The sequence below is a fragment of the Mustela putorius genome, unplaced genomic scaffold, assembly GCF_011764305.1.
Source record: "Mustela putorius furo isolate JIRA1106 unplaced genomic scaffold, ASM1176430v1.1 tig00537227_pilon_pilon_pilon, whole genome shotgun sequence".
Classification (NCBI taxonomy): Eukaryota; Metazoa; Chordata; class Mammalia; order Carnivora; family Mustelidae; genus Mustela; species Mustela putorius.
Genome location: NW_025422368.1, coordinates 14580996 through 14596171, shown reverse-complemented (window position 1 = coordinate 14596171; position 15176 = coordinate 14580996). Strand labels below are relative to the sequence as shown.

The window sequence follows — 15176 nt, the reverse complement described above, 5'->3', positions numbered from 1 at the left end:
CCACGCCAGGGAACTTTTCCAAACCAAGCTGCTGTTACCTCCACTCTCACTTCATTAGTCCTGCAGGATATATGAACAGTGTTGAATACAGGTGAAAACCAGCTGCTTGCTTCTTTTCCCATCAACTGTCCTTCTTCCCTTTTTCTGTCCACTCTCGTGGAGAAATCACATGCTGAGAGGAGGCTGACCTTTGTGCCACGTGCAGAAGAGATGGCACACAGTGATAATCCAATGCTGTTCCACAGCACGGGCTGTGGCTGTGTGGCTGACGTGGCCAGAGAGCCACCATATTCGCTACAGAGAATCATAAAGCGTGTCTGAAGCCAGGAGAAGTCAATCCCATATGCACTGATCTCTCACATATTCAAAAAATAATTTAATTAATACATACTTCAGTAGGAAAATAGTACCTATTTTCCTCAAAGAAATCAAATTTAAACTCCAGGGACTAAAATAAAAAATCCCATAAAAAGAGAAGGGCCGCATAAGTAAGTACCATATCTGTCACGAGTTACAAATCCACTGGAAACTCCCAGAGAAGGACATGGGGACTGATGTGGAATCAGACCTATTTATTAAGCTCACAGGCAGGTAGCAGATAAATAAGCCACCATGTCTGATGATAAAATATGTCTCCCCTAGAAGAAACAGGGGTCATGCACAACTTTCCAACCTCCTGCAATATCTGGAGCTTTCTGCAGTGGAGGCCAAAGTTCCTCCTTCCAGGCAGCTGCACTCCACTGCCCAGAGTTCCCAGCTTAAAATGGGGCTCAAACTTCACTTTGTCAAATGAACCCAGGCTACTCTCTAACCCTGCAACACAACGGCTGACTTGTCTTCCGAGGACGAGGACATTTTTATTATTTTGAAATTAGCTGTTTTTCCCTGTGTATTTGTCCACCCAGCCTATCATGTCCGAAAGTAGAGTGACTGCGGGCCAGGACCCTGTCAGGGTATTAAGACAAGCCCGAGCACTCGTCTCTGTTTTCCAACTAAACTGACACAGAGTCTCGCTCCTGGATGTCACAATGCTGAAATAAAATTCACACGTGTGCAGAACAGGCTTTACCCTGATCAAGTTCCTCAATCATAAAAGTGAGGCCCCCGAATTACTTGCTATTTAACCCTGGCAAATCTGTCTTGTGAATTCATGCCATAAATGCTAACAATTCTGCACTTTTGAAAAAGAACGTGAGATTAACTTTAAAATTAAGCAAGATGATAGTACACAAAAAATACAAATCAAGAAATGGGTAAATTGTAAATCCTATTAGTTGCAAAGTTTAAGGTATTTACCCAAGCATGGGACAAATGTTATTAAGATTCAATGGGTGGAGCACCTGGGTGGCTCAGTGTCAATGAACTTTCTTCCCTTCTTAAGCTTTCACTTTTGATTAACCAGTTGGTTATAAGGTTGGATCTCCAAAGATAACCCTAGGGAGGTGCCCCTTCTGTTCAGCTAGAATTTGACAAAATGCTTTACAATCAAGCATCTATTCTGTTCAGCTCAAGGTTTAAGGATTGTTTTTTCTGGAAGTAAGGCTTTCCTAAGGAAGATTCCTGGGCATTTTGACATTTGAGGAGAATGGCCTGGGAAACACACCATGGAGAATCCAGCACAATTATTCAAAGCGGACCCTTAATATATTTAAAACTATACTTGGGAGGGTTGCCTGGGTGACTCAGTGGGTTAAGCCTCTGCCTTCGGGCTCCGGTCATGGTCTCAGGGTCCTGGGATCCAGCCCCGCATGCAGCTCTCTTCTCAGCAGGGAGCCTGCTTCCCCCCTCTCTCTCTGCCTGCCTCTCTGCCTACTTGTGATCTCTCTCTCTCTCTCTGTAAAATAAGTAAATTAAAAAAAAAAGATTCAATGGGTAACACAGTATTTTTTTAAAAACATGGATGTTGGGGAGGGTATGTGCTATGGAGAGTGCTGTGAAATGTGTAAGACTGATGATTCATAGACCTCTACCCCTGGGGCAAATAATACATTGTATGTTAATAAAAATAATTTTTTAAAAAATGTGCCAAATGTGTATAATATTTTATCTTTACCCAATAAAAAGGGCCCTATTTAACTCCAAAAGACCTTGCATAAAAACTAACACAGATGCGGATAATTATAGTCCAAGTACCTCAGGTTCTTAAGAAACTTGGTTATACATTCCAAATCATCACGAAGCTCAGTACGCACTGTCAGCAGCTGCATACCTACAGCAGTCTGACATTTTTCAGTAGGTCCAAATGGAGCCACATGGTCAACGCTTGATCGTTAAATCAGTAGTATCCCTACTGCTAAACAGGAAGGCTTTTTAATTAAGTTGTCATCTTACCCTTTACATAATAAAAACTTATGTTCTCAATAGTATTTAATATAACCTAACAACCTGAAAAGTTTTTCCGCTCACACATTATCAGCACCTGAGCTTCAAGCACACCAATTTACTACAAAAACAAGCTCATATTTCATGCAAACCATAGCCAAGAGAAATTCAGACAGCCGCATAAATGAAGGTATTTGTAATTTAAATGAACATTTAAAATAGTATTTTTAAAATTAACACCATGTTCAACTCAGTAAAAGTGGATTATTTTGTTCAGAGCAAAATTCTCTAATACTTGCACTAACATGTTACTCTGGAAATGCGGATACATGGTATATGGTATATGCCAGATACATGGTATATGCCCACTAACTTTATTAAAAATGACCTTGGGGCACTGGAGTGGTTCAGTGGGTTAAGCCTCTGCCCTTGGCTCAGGTCATGGTCTCAGGGTTCTGGGATCTAGCCTAGGTCTCTCTCTCTCTCTCTGACACCAGACACACACAGATACACAGACACACACGTCCTGGGACCTAGCCCAGTATCGGGCTGTCTGCTCAGCAGGGAGCGTGCTTCCCACCCCCCTCTCTGCCTGCCTTTCTGTCTCCTTGTGACCTCTCTCAGTCAAATAAATAAATAAAATCTTTAAAAATAATTTTTTTAAAGATTTTATTTATTTATTTGACAGAGAGAGATCACAAGTAGGCAGAGAGGCAGGCAGAGAGAGAGAGAGAAGGAAGCAGACTCCCTGCTGAGCAGAGAGCCCGATGCGGGACTCGATCCCAGGACCCTGAGATCATGACCCGAGCCGAAGGCAGCGGCTTAACCCACTGAGCCACCCAGGCGCCCTAAAAATAATTTTTAAAAAATGACCTTGCCCTAGATTCGGCTCAGAGTTCACTGGGGCTTTGACCTCAGCAAGAAAATAACACCACACTACTATATTGCATATATATATAATCATGAGTAAATCAGGTGTGGCTAACACAGTCACCAGCTTCTGCACAGTGTTTATTCTATTGTTTCAGAAAAGCACAGCCTTCAGCTCCACCAAAAATAATAGCACGAGAAGGTGAGGGAACACACCTTCCGAGACCTGTGTGACATATATCAATATATGAGGGTGGGTGTTTGCCTCAAGTATGAAAAATAATCTAACACAAATCAGCACGTCTCTTTGGGTTACCAATTAATGTCAGAGCAAAAGGAAAGATGGGAGAAAATGAGACAATTTTGGGAATTGTGAATCTAGCAGCGTAAGGTTTATTGTAGAGAAATGTATCATACAATGTCTACCTCACATCATGTACATCCTGCAAATCATTTACCCAAATCAGATTGTCAACATTAGAGATCCTGCCTGAGATTTTGCAAAACCCTACATGATTTCTTCTCTGAAAAGAAATTCATCAACATAAATAAGACTAGAAACTTTTTTTCTTGGTTTTCTGATATGGTGAAATGTTGATCAGACAATTAAACACTTTAATGAAAACAGGGAAACACAAAATTATTCCAATACTAGGATCTCAAGATATTCTTATTCATTATAAAAACTGATAGGGAGATTAGTGTAACACATGTAAGCAAGGTATTTAATTTTATTAAGGTGATTTATTTTAACAACAGTTCACACTATGACTTTTTGGTTAATATGCATACATAACTATATATATCTTAAAAATATATACGTATAAAAAATTACCCCTATACAAAAAATGATGACAACCATGTCAAGTATATCCAATTCTTTTTTTTTTAAAGCTATGGAATGTGTTAGGATCCAAGCAAAGTTTGCTTAGTTTTTTTTTGTTTGTTTGTTTTGTTTTTTAAGATTTTATTTATTTGACACAGAGAAAGAGATTTCAAGTAGGCAGAAAGGCAGGCAGAGAGAGAGATGGAAGCAGGCTCCCTGCCCAGCAGAGAGCCCGATGTGGGGCTCGATTCCAGGACCCCGAGACCATGACCTGAGCCGAAGGCAGAGGATTAACCCACTGAGCCACCCAGGCACCCCAAGTATATCCAATTCTTAAGGAATAAAGGAGACTATACAAAAATAAAAATAGTAATTATGTGAAGATAGTGATATAATGGGGATAGTTTTTCCTTCTTTTATAACATTATATTACTTTGAAAACTGAATTAAAATATATTTATTTTGACTTGGTTATATACATAAAATCGCTATATCATTTAGAGATATTAAATAATAGCAAAAGAATATAGTTCCTAATTTTATTTGGTTCCTAAATAAAACTTCTATGCAGTTTTAAAATTCATATAAATACAAAATGTACATACCTGAGCCAACCTCTTTTTCCTCTTCTTCAATGTTGTTTTTGATGCTATCATATTCCTCATCAATGGTCTGGTTACCACGCATCTGAGACAAAATTCTACGGGCTTTCTGAGTCTGTCCTTTCTGAATCAGCCATCGAGGGCTTTCAGGTAAAAACAGAAAGCCAAAAAACTGTATAACTGCTGGAATTGCTGCAAGTCCCAACATGTACCTGCAATAAGAAATCCATGTATTATTATAAAATTTGGACTTATTAGCATTGAGTATGAATAAAAGGTTTGTGTTCATCATATGGGGAACAGTATCTAACATTAAATTAGAATGATTTTCCGTGTGTGTCTGTGTGTGAGAGGGAGAGAGACACCAGAAAAAAAAATATTTTTATGCTGTAGTGAAAAACTGAAAAATGAGAAAAATCTAATTCTTCTCTCTTACACAAATTACAATAAAAAGGGGCAAAAGTCACAATAATTATGTGTATACATTCTGAACCACACACACCATGCAAAACACCATAATCACCATCCCTTTCTAATACTAATACATAAAATTCTGTATTTTACCATAGAAAATGAGGCTGAGACAAAACTCTGATAATCTGTTTTAAAAAAAATTCTTCATTAAAATAAATGCCTCCAAACTATTTATTTTTTTGCTCTGTGAATGATCAGTAATGACATCATTTTGCCATCAAGCATCATGTTCACCCTCATTAACCATGGAGAAGCCCAGAGCTGAAAAAGATAGTCAGAAGAAAATAATCATTATCAAAATGATAGAGATACAGTAAATAAGTATATAATTTTAAATCCATCAGAGAAATAACAAAAACAGTAATATGAGTACATCAGTATCAAAGATTTCTCCAAAATTATTCTGACCACTGGAACGATCTTCTAACACCTCTCTGCTGTTAGGTCTCCATCTTTTTTTTTTGGAAGTTTTTCTTTTTTTTTTTAATTTTATTTATTTATTTGACAGATCACAAGTAGGCAGAAAGGCAGGCAAAGGGAGAGGGAGAAGCAGGCTCCCCGCTGAGCAGAGAGCCTGACGCAGGGCTCGATCCCAGGACCCTGGGATCATGACCTAAGCTGAAGGCAGAGGCTTTAACCCAATGAGCCACCCAGGCACCCCAGGCCTCCATCTTTTTTAATTGGGGGTTAGATTAGATAAACTGCGAGGTCGCTTTCAAATAGAAACTTCTATGGATCTAGGACATTCGCATGTTTTCTGTTGATCCAAATTCTCTGGATATGTTCCATGGTAGATTTATGATAGCAGAGCCCAGAAAGCCAACTCTGATTACATAACAGCCATACTCACTGATATTCTTAAATCAATTAAAAGTCACTTGACTCAATACACTTTTTAAAACTATTCCAACTTTTAAGCTATGTTAAGCCCAAAATAGAGTGAGCAGCCTTGAAGCCTCCAGATATACAATTTGTGACAGAAGTCCATTACTTCTTAATAAATTTATTTTAATTCCAAAAACAGCAGAAAAAAAAATACAATTGTCACACGGGTGTTAAAACTACTTCTCACTCCAAGATACTAGCAAACAACATATCTGATAAAGGTTTGGTATCTAAAACCTATAAAGAACTTATCAAACTCAACACCTAAAAAACAAATAATCCAGTTAAGAAATGGGCAGAAGACATTAATAGACATTTTTTCCAAAAAAGACATATAGGTGGCTAAGAGACATATGAAAAGATGCTCAACATCACCCCTCAGCAGAGAAATATAAATCAAAATTGCAAAGAGATATCGCCTAACACCTGTCGGAATGGCTAAAATTAACAAAGGACACAAGAGATGTTGGTGAGGATTTGGAGAAAGGGGAACTCTCTTGCACTCCTGGTAAGAATGCAAACTGGTATAGCCACTTGGAAAACAGTATGGATGGTCCTCAAAAAGTGAAAAAAGGAACTACACCACGACCCAGCAAATGCACTACCAGGCATTTACCCGAGGGAAAAAAGTACTGATTTGAAGGAACATTTGCACCCTGATGTTTATAGCACCTCTATCAATAACCGTTAAATGATGGAAAGAGCTGAAATGTCCCACTGACTGATGAATGGATAAAAAAGCTGTGGATAATATATACGATGGAATATTAGTCATAAAAAAGAATGTAATCCTGCCATTTGCAACAACATGGATGGAGTTAGAGTATATTATGCTAAGCAAAATGAAGTAAGTCAGAGAAAGACAAACATCATCATATGATTTCACTCTTATGTGGAATTTAAGAAATGAAACAGATAAACACAGGTGTAAAAGAAGAGCGGCAAACCATAGGTGGGGAGGGATGGGTTAAGTGGGTGATGGGTATTTAGGAAAGCGCCTGTTGTGATGAGCACTGACTGTTATATGTAATCCCTGAATTTTACTCCTGAAACTAATATTATGCTACATGTTAACTAACTAGAATTTAAATAAAAACTTGAGCCAAAACAAAGAGTATCTCTCACTCCAAACAGTAGTTTAAAATACACATGGAAACTGAAAAATTAAGACTTTTAAAAGTAAACAAGGTTTTTATGACTAAATGAATTATTTGGCTTATGGTATTAAACAAAATCTTATTAAAAGTGTTTTCTACTTGAATCCATGAGCTGTGATACTTATACCAATACTTAATCATTCCTTCCTCTGCTAACCTACAGAACAGTGTTTTAACCTCCATTTATGTCACTATATCTTGTATTATATTATATAGCTGTCTCACCTAATGGTGTATTTAACTCTGTATTTGACAAAGCACCTAATAAAATATCTTGCACCCAGTAGGCACTTAGTAAATGCCTTAAGAAATGATACAAAAGCACCTATACATCTAAACTTTCTGTATTAGCTAGACAGAAAGTAAGTATACTTCACATTGGTAAAGCACTGGTTCATGCAGCAATTCTGGATCATTTAGCTCTGCAAACTTGGCTGCAAGGTAATTCCTTCCAATTAAACTGTTTTGTTATTCCAGATATAATCAGACCTTTTCTGAAGAAGATGTCTCATCTGAAAACCAGATGAGAGCGGAGACTGGCTCACACAAATGCATGCTTGTGGCAGCTTCCTCTTAAGATGTTAAGTTGTACAACCAAATGTATTACTTTAACGTATATTTTATTGCTATAAATGAATGACATTTTTATTCATTTGTGTTCTCTTAAAGAAAGGTTATACACAATTGTATTGCCAACTACTGCCAATTGCAAAAAAAGAAAAGCAATAAATGGCAAATACCAAATATGTTGGATTAGGAAACAAATTTTAAAAATCCTAAAAAATGGAAGCCTATGTGTCATTTCTCCACATCTTTCATGATCTTTCCTTCTGTTCTCCAAACCTCCTTAGTGATGAACTAAGATTAAAGGGCTGCACGGAGTACTTCAAAGCAGCACTTGAAATGAATATAGAAACTGAACCATTTTCAGGCCCCAAAATGCCCACATAATACTGTGCACTTTACTACTCATTATTAACCCTAGGACACAGTATTTCTAAAAACTAAAAGAAAAAGGAGAAGGAAAGAAAAGCGAAAGACAAAAAGAAAACTGAAAATATACATATTAGCTTATATTTCTAGCAATTATAGAAAACAGACTACTTCAGCTCTCTAGTCCTTTAAAAACCAGGAGTCTAGGTCTGAAATACACAATTCAGTGCCCTAACACTAAGATGAATGGCACCCAGCTGCCAACCTTTAAGGATACTGAGGCTTGGTCCCAGAGACTAGGCAAAATAAAACATACTTTATACATTTACATCCTAATGCTCCTAATGTTTAGCTTCTAGAAGTAAAACAAAGCTTATTTTACTAGATTTTGATTACCTTTCAGGATGTACAGAATTTGCCACGCCAGAATGAGTCTCTTTGGCATAAGGATTATTGTAGGCCGATTATCTTTAAGAAACTGCAAACATGGAAAAGCTCTGAAAACCAAATAGAAGCTACCCTTTTGTAAGAGGCATTTACATTTACAAGGGAAACCTCCATTTATAAGGGTGTCTCCCTCTACCAGAAGAGAAGGATAACTCAATCTTCAGAACTCTTACCAAAGAAGGTAAAACTTAAATCTGTATCACAACCTTACCCTTGTTTACTGTGCTTTTCCTGGTAATCTGTCTTAACTGCCTCCCCCTGCCCCAAATCTTCTTTTCTCTTAAGATGAACATGGTGAAGTCTTTGGCCACTTTAGGGAGTTACTTAGTTTTATGTGGGTCTCTCCCATTTATACAGAAAATACTAATGTCATTAAACTTTTATTTGTTTGTCTCTTGCTAAGTGATCTCATGTCAGTTTAATTCTTAGACTACACAGAGGAACTCTGAAGGGTAGAGAAAAATTTTTCCTACCAAACAATGACAAAAGTATTTTGATAATAATAAATTTCCAAGGCTTTATAGAGACCAAATACATAAGATGGAGCATAGCCATGATTTATGATGGAAAGAAACAGACCTGGGTTTTATTCAACCCTGGGCATACCAACCACAAAAGCCTGGTCAACTTATTTAATATTTTAATGCACAGTTGACAACATCTATTTCATAGGACTGCTGAGAGAATTAAGTGAAACCATACAGTTGGTACCTAGAATGGAGAAGGCACTCAGCAAAAAATGTTTTTACCACCCTTGTGCCTTCACTTACCAGTTCTCTATCTCAGCTGTACCATCCACCCAAAAGTCAGTAGGTACAACTAACCAATTTCTTCCTTGAGGAAAAACTGTTGCTTTGATAATGCACAGACTGGAGAAGAGGAGAAAAATAAAGAGAATGCCTGGCTGTCTTACTGATGAAAATTTTATCATGAGACTAAAAGAACAAGAACTTCACAGGCTTAGTTAGAGCAGTACGTATTTGGGACTCCCCTTGATTCTTCGAAATCCAAGAAAATCAGAAACCACATTAATAACAAAAACATACTAATAAGATAAACAGTCTATTGACAAACCAGGGCAGTCAATCCCAGCAAAGAAGTGTTACTTATTGGGGAGCCCGGGTGGCTCAGTGGGTTAAGGCCTCTGCCTTCAGCTAAGGTCATGATCCCAGCATCCTGGGATCGAGCCCCACCTCGGGGTCTCTGCTCCCCGGGGAACCTGCTTCCTCCTCTCTCTCTGCCTACTTATGATCTCTGTCAGTCAAATAAATAAATAAAGTCCTTAAAAAAAAAAAAAGTGTTACTTAATGATATGGAAGAGCTCATCATTATAAGTTAAATCAAAGGTTCTAAACCCTGGCTTCACATTAGAATGGGGGAAAGGAGACTTTTAAAATATACCAGTGTCCAGGCCCTACCCATCCAGGATTTTGATTAATTGGTCTTGGCTTTAGGCCCAGGAAATTGTTTTATTAAAAGCTCCCCAGGTGGTGCTAATGTGCAGTCAGAGCTGAGAACCACTGATCTAAGTGTTTTTAAAGACCCAGGGGGCAAAAGTGAACATTGAGCACCCAAGGTCCATACTATAAGGCAAAAGCTATTTATCTTCTGGAAGCACACCAAGCTGACAGAAAGGGAAAAGCAGGTTCGGAACAAAAATTCCAAGCTTTCAGGAACTCTAGAATTCTTTAGAATCTTCTGTGGCATCCTGACCAGTCACAGAGGTAGCCTTTTAAACTTTCTCAATTGAAGTTAACAAATGAGCTATTTTCTGTCCAACTAGCTGTATCAGCACCTGCCTAACAGTAAACTAAGGATGGGCCCTCATATGGTGAGCAATGCTTTTAAATGGTGTGGCTGGGACAGCTATCACCAAAGGAGACAAACCTAACTATTTTACCTCAGATTAAGCCTTCTTCCCAGTGCCAAGAACTGAAGCTCTGTCCAAGATCCTCCTTTCCCAGGTGACAGCCCTTCCCCTGGTGGTACCTCACATAAAACCTTGCATTGAATCCATATATGCTGCCATTCTTGTTTTATAGGAATCATTCTGCTCTCACCTACAAACCTTTAGGTTTTGTAGGAAAGTATCCTCTATTGGTGGCCATTCAGGACACAGAACTGTGTAGTTCATAACTGCCCCACTTCTCTGATAACAAGATGGTTACCTGATAACATGGTCTACTGATAACATGATGAACACATTACTTATTCTCTAGTAGTTCCACAGTGATGATTATATTCCAAATACATTTTTTAAAAAATCTACTTGAATGCAGCTTAGACATGTAATCACTTAGGAGCAGCAAGAGTAATAGCTAAGACATAGCACCAGTTACTCTGTGCCAAGCACTGTTGGAAGGGCTTAAGAAATGTTAATTAGTCTTCACAAGGACCCTATGAAGTGGGTATCATTAATGTCTCCATTTTAAAGACAAAGAAATCAGGTATAAACAAGATAAAGAACTAGTACAAACTGCAACTAGGAGAGGGTGGGAGGAGGTGGTAGTTCCAGGGATAGGGAAGGTAAAAATGAAACAAGATGGGATCAGAACAGAGACAAACCACAAGAGACTCTTAATCTCACAAAACAAACTGAGGGTTGCTGTGGGGAGTGGGGGAGGGAGAGGGTGGTGGGGTTATGGACATTGAGGTGGGAATGTGCTATGGTGAGTGCTGTGAAATGTGTAAGCTTGATGATTCACAGACTTGTACTCCTGGGGCAAATAATAGATTATATATTAATTAAAATATATATATATATATATATATATATCAATCAAGGCACTCTTGGGGCACCTGGGTGGCTCAGTCAGTTAAGTATCTAGCTCTTGATTTCAGCTCAGGTCATGATCTCAGGGTGCTGGAGTCAAGCCCTGTGTCATGCTCCACGCTCAACAGGGAGTCTGCTTGAGATTCTCTCTCCCTCTCCCTCTGCCCCTCCCCACCCCGCTCTTTCTTTAAAATAAATAAGTTTTTTAAAAAATTTTAAAATACAATAAAAATAAAATAAAATCTAGGCAATCTGGCTCCCAGTAATGTTTATTGTAAGACATGCTACAATAAATGTTTAATGATTAGTTAACTTAATTCTGCAGAAATCATAAGAGAATTTATCTTAACCTCATGTTTAAAGACTTTCAAGGATAACTTGGTAAGTTTCATTGTTCATTCACCTCTGTTAAATGTATCAAAGCACTGCACAACGATATGGCAAAGGGGTTTCCTGAGAGCAGTCAAACCCAGTCATACGGAGCACAGTACCTGACATAAAGGCACCCATGGGAAGGGAAAGCACAGACCTGCCAGTGACAAATGGAATGTATTATTATTCCCGACACCAGAGTTTTACTATGAAAGTAATCAACTATGAATTAAAAGAAAATATCTCATTTGTATGGGCAAACTTGTACGGCTTACTTTGAACACTATGCCAAACTGAATTTGAATTTCATTTCTAACACACACGTACATTTTTCATGTAGGGAAAATATAGGTAACATGGCAGGAGATAGTTTAAAAGATGACTGCGAGCAAAAAAAAAAAAAAATCGATTTGATCCTTTAAAACTATTTTACATGAGGGACATGATAGAGCTAACATTGCTTTCCACTACCTTTTGGTTTTCAATCTCTGCCTCCCAAAGGCCTCTCCAAGCCTCTCCCCTTCTAAAAGGAATTGTGCAAAAGTGAGGAAGAGTATCTTGTATCCACATGCTATTTATTCCTCCTCTTCTCTCTGGGCTTTAAGTTCCCAGTGCCTTACAACACAAGAGCTGTGTGATTTATGGTTTTAATTATAAGTCAAGCTATCCTAGAAAAACTATCATAACTAAGAGAACTGTATTACAATTATTATATTTAAAGCAAATTGTATGCAACTGTTTTTACAGCTCTTGTGTTCTACAAAGGGAAGGCACTTCGATGTGAAAAGTGTACAAGGGTTTTTCGGACACTGCAGTCAGGTAGCCAATTATCCGAATAGGGCCCTGAGAGCATTAAGGTGCAGTTCAATAATCACTTCCTTATTTGTCTACCTACCTCACATTGCTAAATGTATTTTTCAACCAAATCCCTCTCTTATATTCTTAGTCACAGAGAATCTTGTTATTTTTCAAAGCACTCGGATTAGTTCAGTGACAATCTTTGAAGTTTGTCCTTTGTATAGTAAGGATTTTTAGCAATATTCTCTAATATCCAACACTGTCTTAAAAGATGCTGAAAAAAAAAATCAAGTGACAAACCTATATTTATAATTCTGATAGTTTTATTTCCATCCTTTGTCTTCTAGCTTGCATTCCATTTAATCTATTTCCTACTGATTTATAAATCATGTTCATGTTAGCCCTTTCTGAATAACACAGAAAAGTTAGAGGAATATCATAAATATTAAGATACTAAGCCTTACTCTTTAAAACTCTATACTTTCCAACTGGCATCCTTTTACATAGAACTGTGAAGTAAACTCTAAACCATTTCTCCCCAAAACAGTTCGTTGAAAATAAAAAGGGTCTGCAGTTCAAATCAGTAAATTCTTCGTTAAGTGTTACCTAATGAAGATTTACTGTATTGTTTGGAAGGGTAAGGCTGAATTCCTATGATCCATCTGAGCTGTTTATCCAGCAAACATCACCTTAATGCACATTAAGTCCCAAAGTCTAGGCCAATCATTAAGCATCATGAATGCACTTAAACCAGAGACAGTGTTAGCACTGTGTAAATCTAGAAACATCCCCCAAAGTGGAACCTTCCAATACATATCATCTACCTTGTTTAGGGTAATGAAACGTTTTCCCCATAGAAAGGCAAATCCAACCCCTTCAAACCACATTCAAGAACACTGTTTCTTCAGCCCTACATCTTGAGCTACTTGACTTTGCTGTTCCCGGTTTCTGTGGATTTTGTTTTTCATGTATTTCTCATATGCTTAATAATCATATGAGTTATGCATTTACTAAAAGATCTCTATTCTAGGATTCACAAAAGAAATGCTCACCATCATTTATCAATCACAAGACATTTACATGATAATTACCAAATATAAATTATAAATTATGGGGAGGCCTGGGTGGCTCAGTCAGTTGGGCGTCTGCCTTTGCTCCAGTCACAATCCCAGGGTCCTTGCATCAAGCCCCGCATCAGGCTCCTTGCTCAGCAGGGAGCCTGCTTCTCCCTCTGCCTGCCACTCCCCCTGCTTGTATGTGTGCATGCTCTCTTTGACAAATAAATGAAATCTTTTTAAAAAAATTATAATTTAGGTAGTATGTTTCTACTTAATGCAAGCTTTAGATGAAAAAGTATGACACTGAGTTTAGCCACCTGCTAAAATTACAACTCACCTGTTAACATATTTTTCAATTTTAGTGCATGCCTCATAACTCCATTTTAAGAAATTAAAATAATAAACTGAGATCCCAGACTGGTAAATTAATTTCCCTCTGCCTTCAAGGGCCACATAGAACATCAACATTGATGACTGACATATCTGATAATCTGTTGGCAGCTAGAGAGTAAATATGAGACCAAGGCTGAAAAGTACATAAGAGAAAAAAACAAAAAAACAATATTTCCCAATGGAGTCTTCAAGTAAAAAGCAGGTGATATACGATCAGCAAATGACCAACTTCTGTGTTTCCTGGTGAATGATTCTGTATAAACTATTAATGAAAAATCTTGCCAAATATGTAAACATAAGAAAAAACTAACTCTGTGTAGATAGGGGAAATACCTCAGAGTGATTTGATATTGGTATATCAGTAGGTAGTTTGGCCAAGCTTATTTACAGTGTTGTGATTACAGTAGAGGCAGTATGAGACGCTTGCTCTGGCAGAATAAGATGTGATGATATAAAATAAATGTGTTTTGCGCAGCTATTATGTAGTTTTCAACTACATGGCAAAATACAATGACTTGCACAAAATCCACAGTACTGTTGCTAGAAAGAATGCACACACAACCATACCTACACATATCCCTTTTGCGGGGGGGAGGGTCACTCTGAAAATCTTCTATCTCCAAAGATCTGGGCTAGGGCTTTAGGAGATACAATGATTAGCAGACATCCTTTGCTTCACGGAGCTCATACACTAGTAATCATCAAACAAAACAGTAATACGTTTAATTGCTATGACTGAGGTTTTGGCTGTTAGGAAAAGAGTCGTGGCAGAAACATTTAAGTCTGTCACTGGCCAATGCAGAAAAGGGATATAATGGAGGGAGCTAACAGAAGGTGCAGGTCAGTTTGTAGGTACAATTTGCATATAATAAAATGAAGAGATCTAAAGTATACCATCCTAAGAGTTTTGAAAAATACATATACCTTTATAATGACCACCCCAGTAAAAAAATCGTTAACATTTCTATCGTTCCAGAAAGTTTCTTATATCTCTCTCTTTCTAGTCAATCCCCACTGCCACAGAAAACCAATAATTTAATTTGTACCCATAGTTTATTTTACATGCTAACGAACATCATATGGAATCATGGGAGACTGTACTGTTCTGTGTTTAACTTCTTTCACTCCTGTTTTTTGAGAGAAATCCACATCGCTGTTCTATTTCATGGCTTATTTATCTATCCTTACTGGTCTATTTTGATTACTTTAGCTTTATACTAAGTCTTGAAACCAGAAGGAGCTCTCCAATTTCATGCTTCAAGATGG

General features: G+C 37.7%; 1 protein-coding gene across 2 annotated transcripts in view; it reads right to left on the bottom strand.

The window, feature by feature from the left end:
- Window positions 1-15176, bottom strand: part of SLC2A13 (solute carrier family 2 member 13) — a 378234-nt gene that overhangs the window by 291304 nt on the left and 71754 nt on the right. For both annotated transcript variants that reach the window (XM_004771838.3, XM_013045480.2), the window contains one exon: window positions 4624-4832. In XM_004771838.3, coding sequence (XP_004771895.1) covers window positions 4624-4832 — 209 coding nt within the window. The remainder of the gene's footprint in view (window positions 1-4623; window positions 4833-15176) is intronic.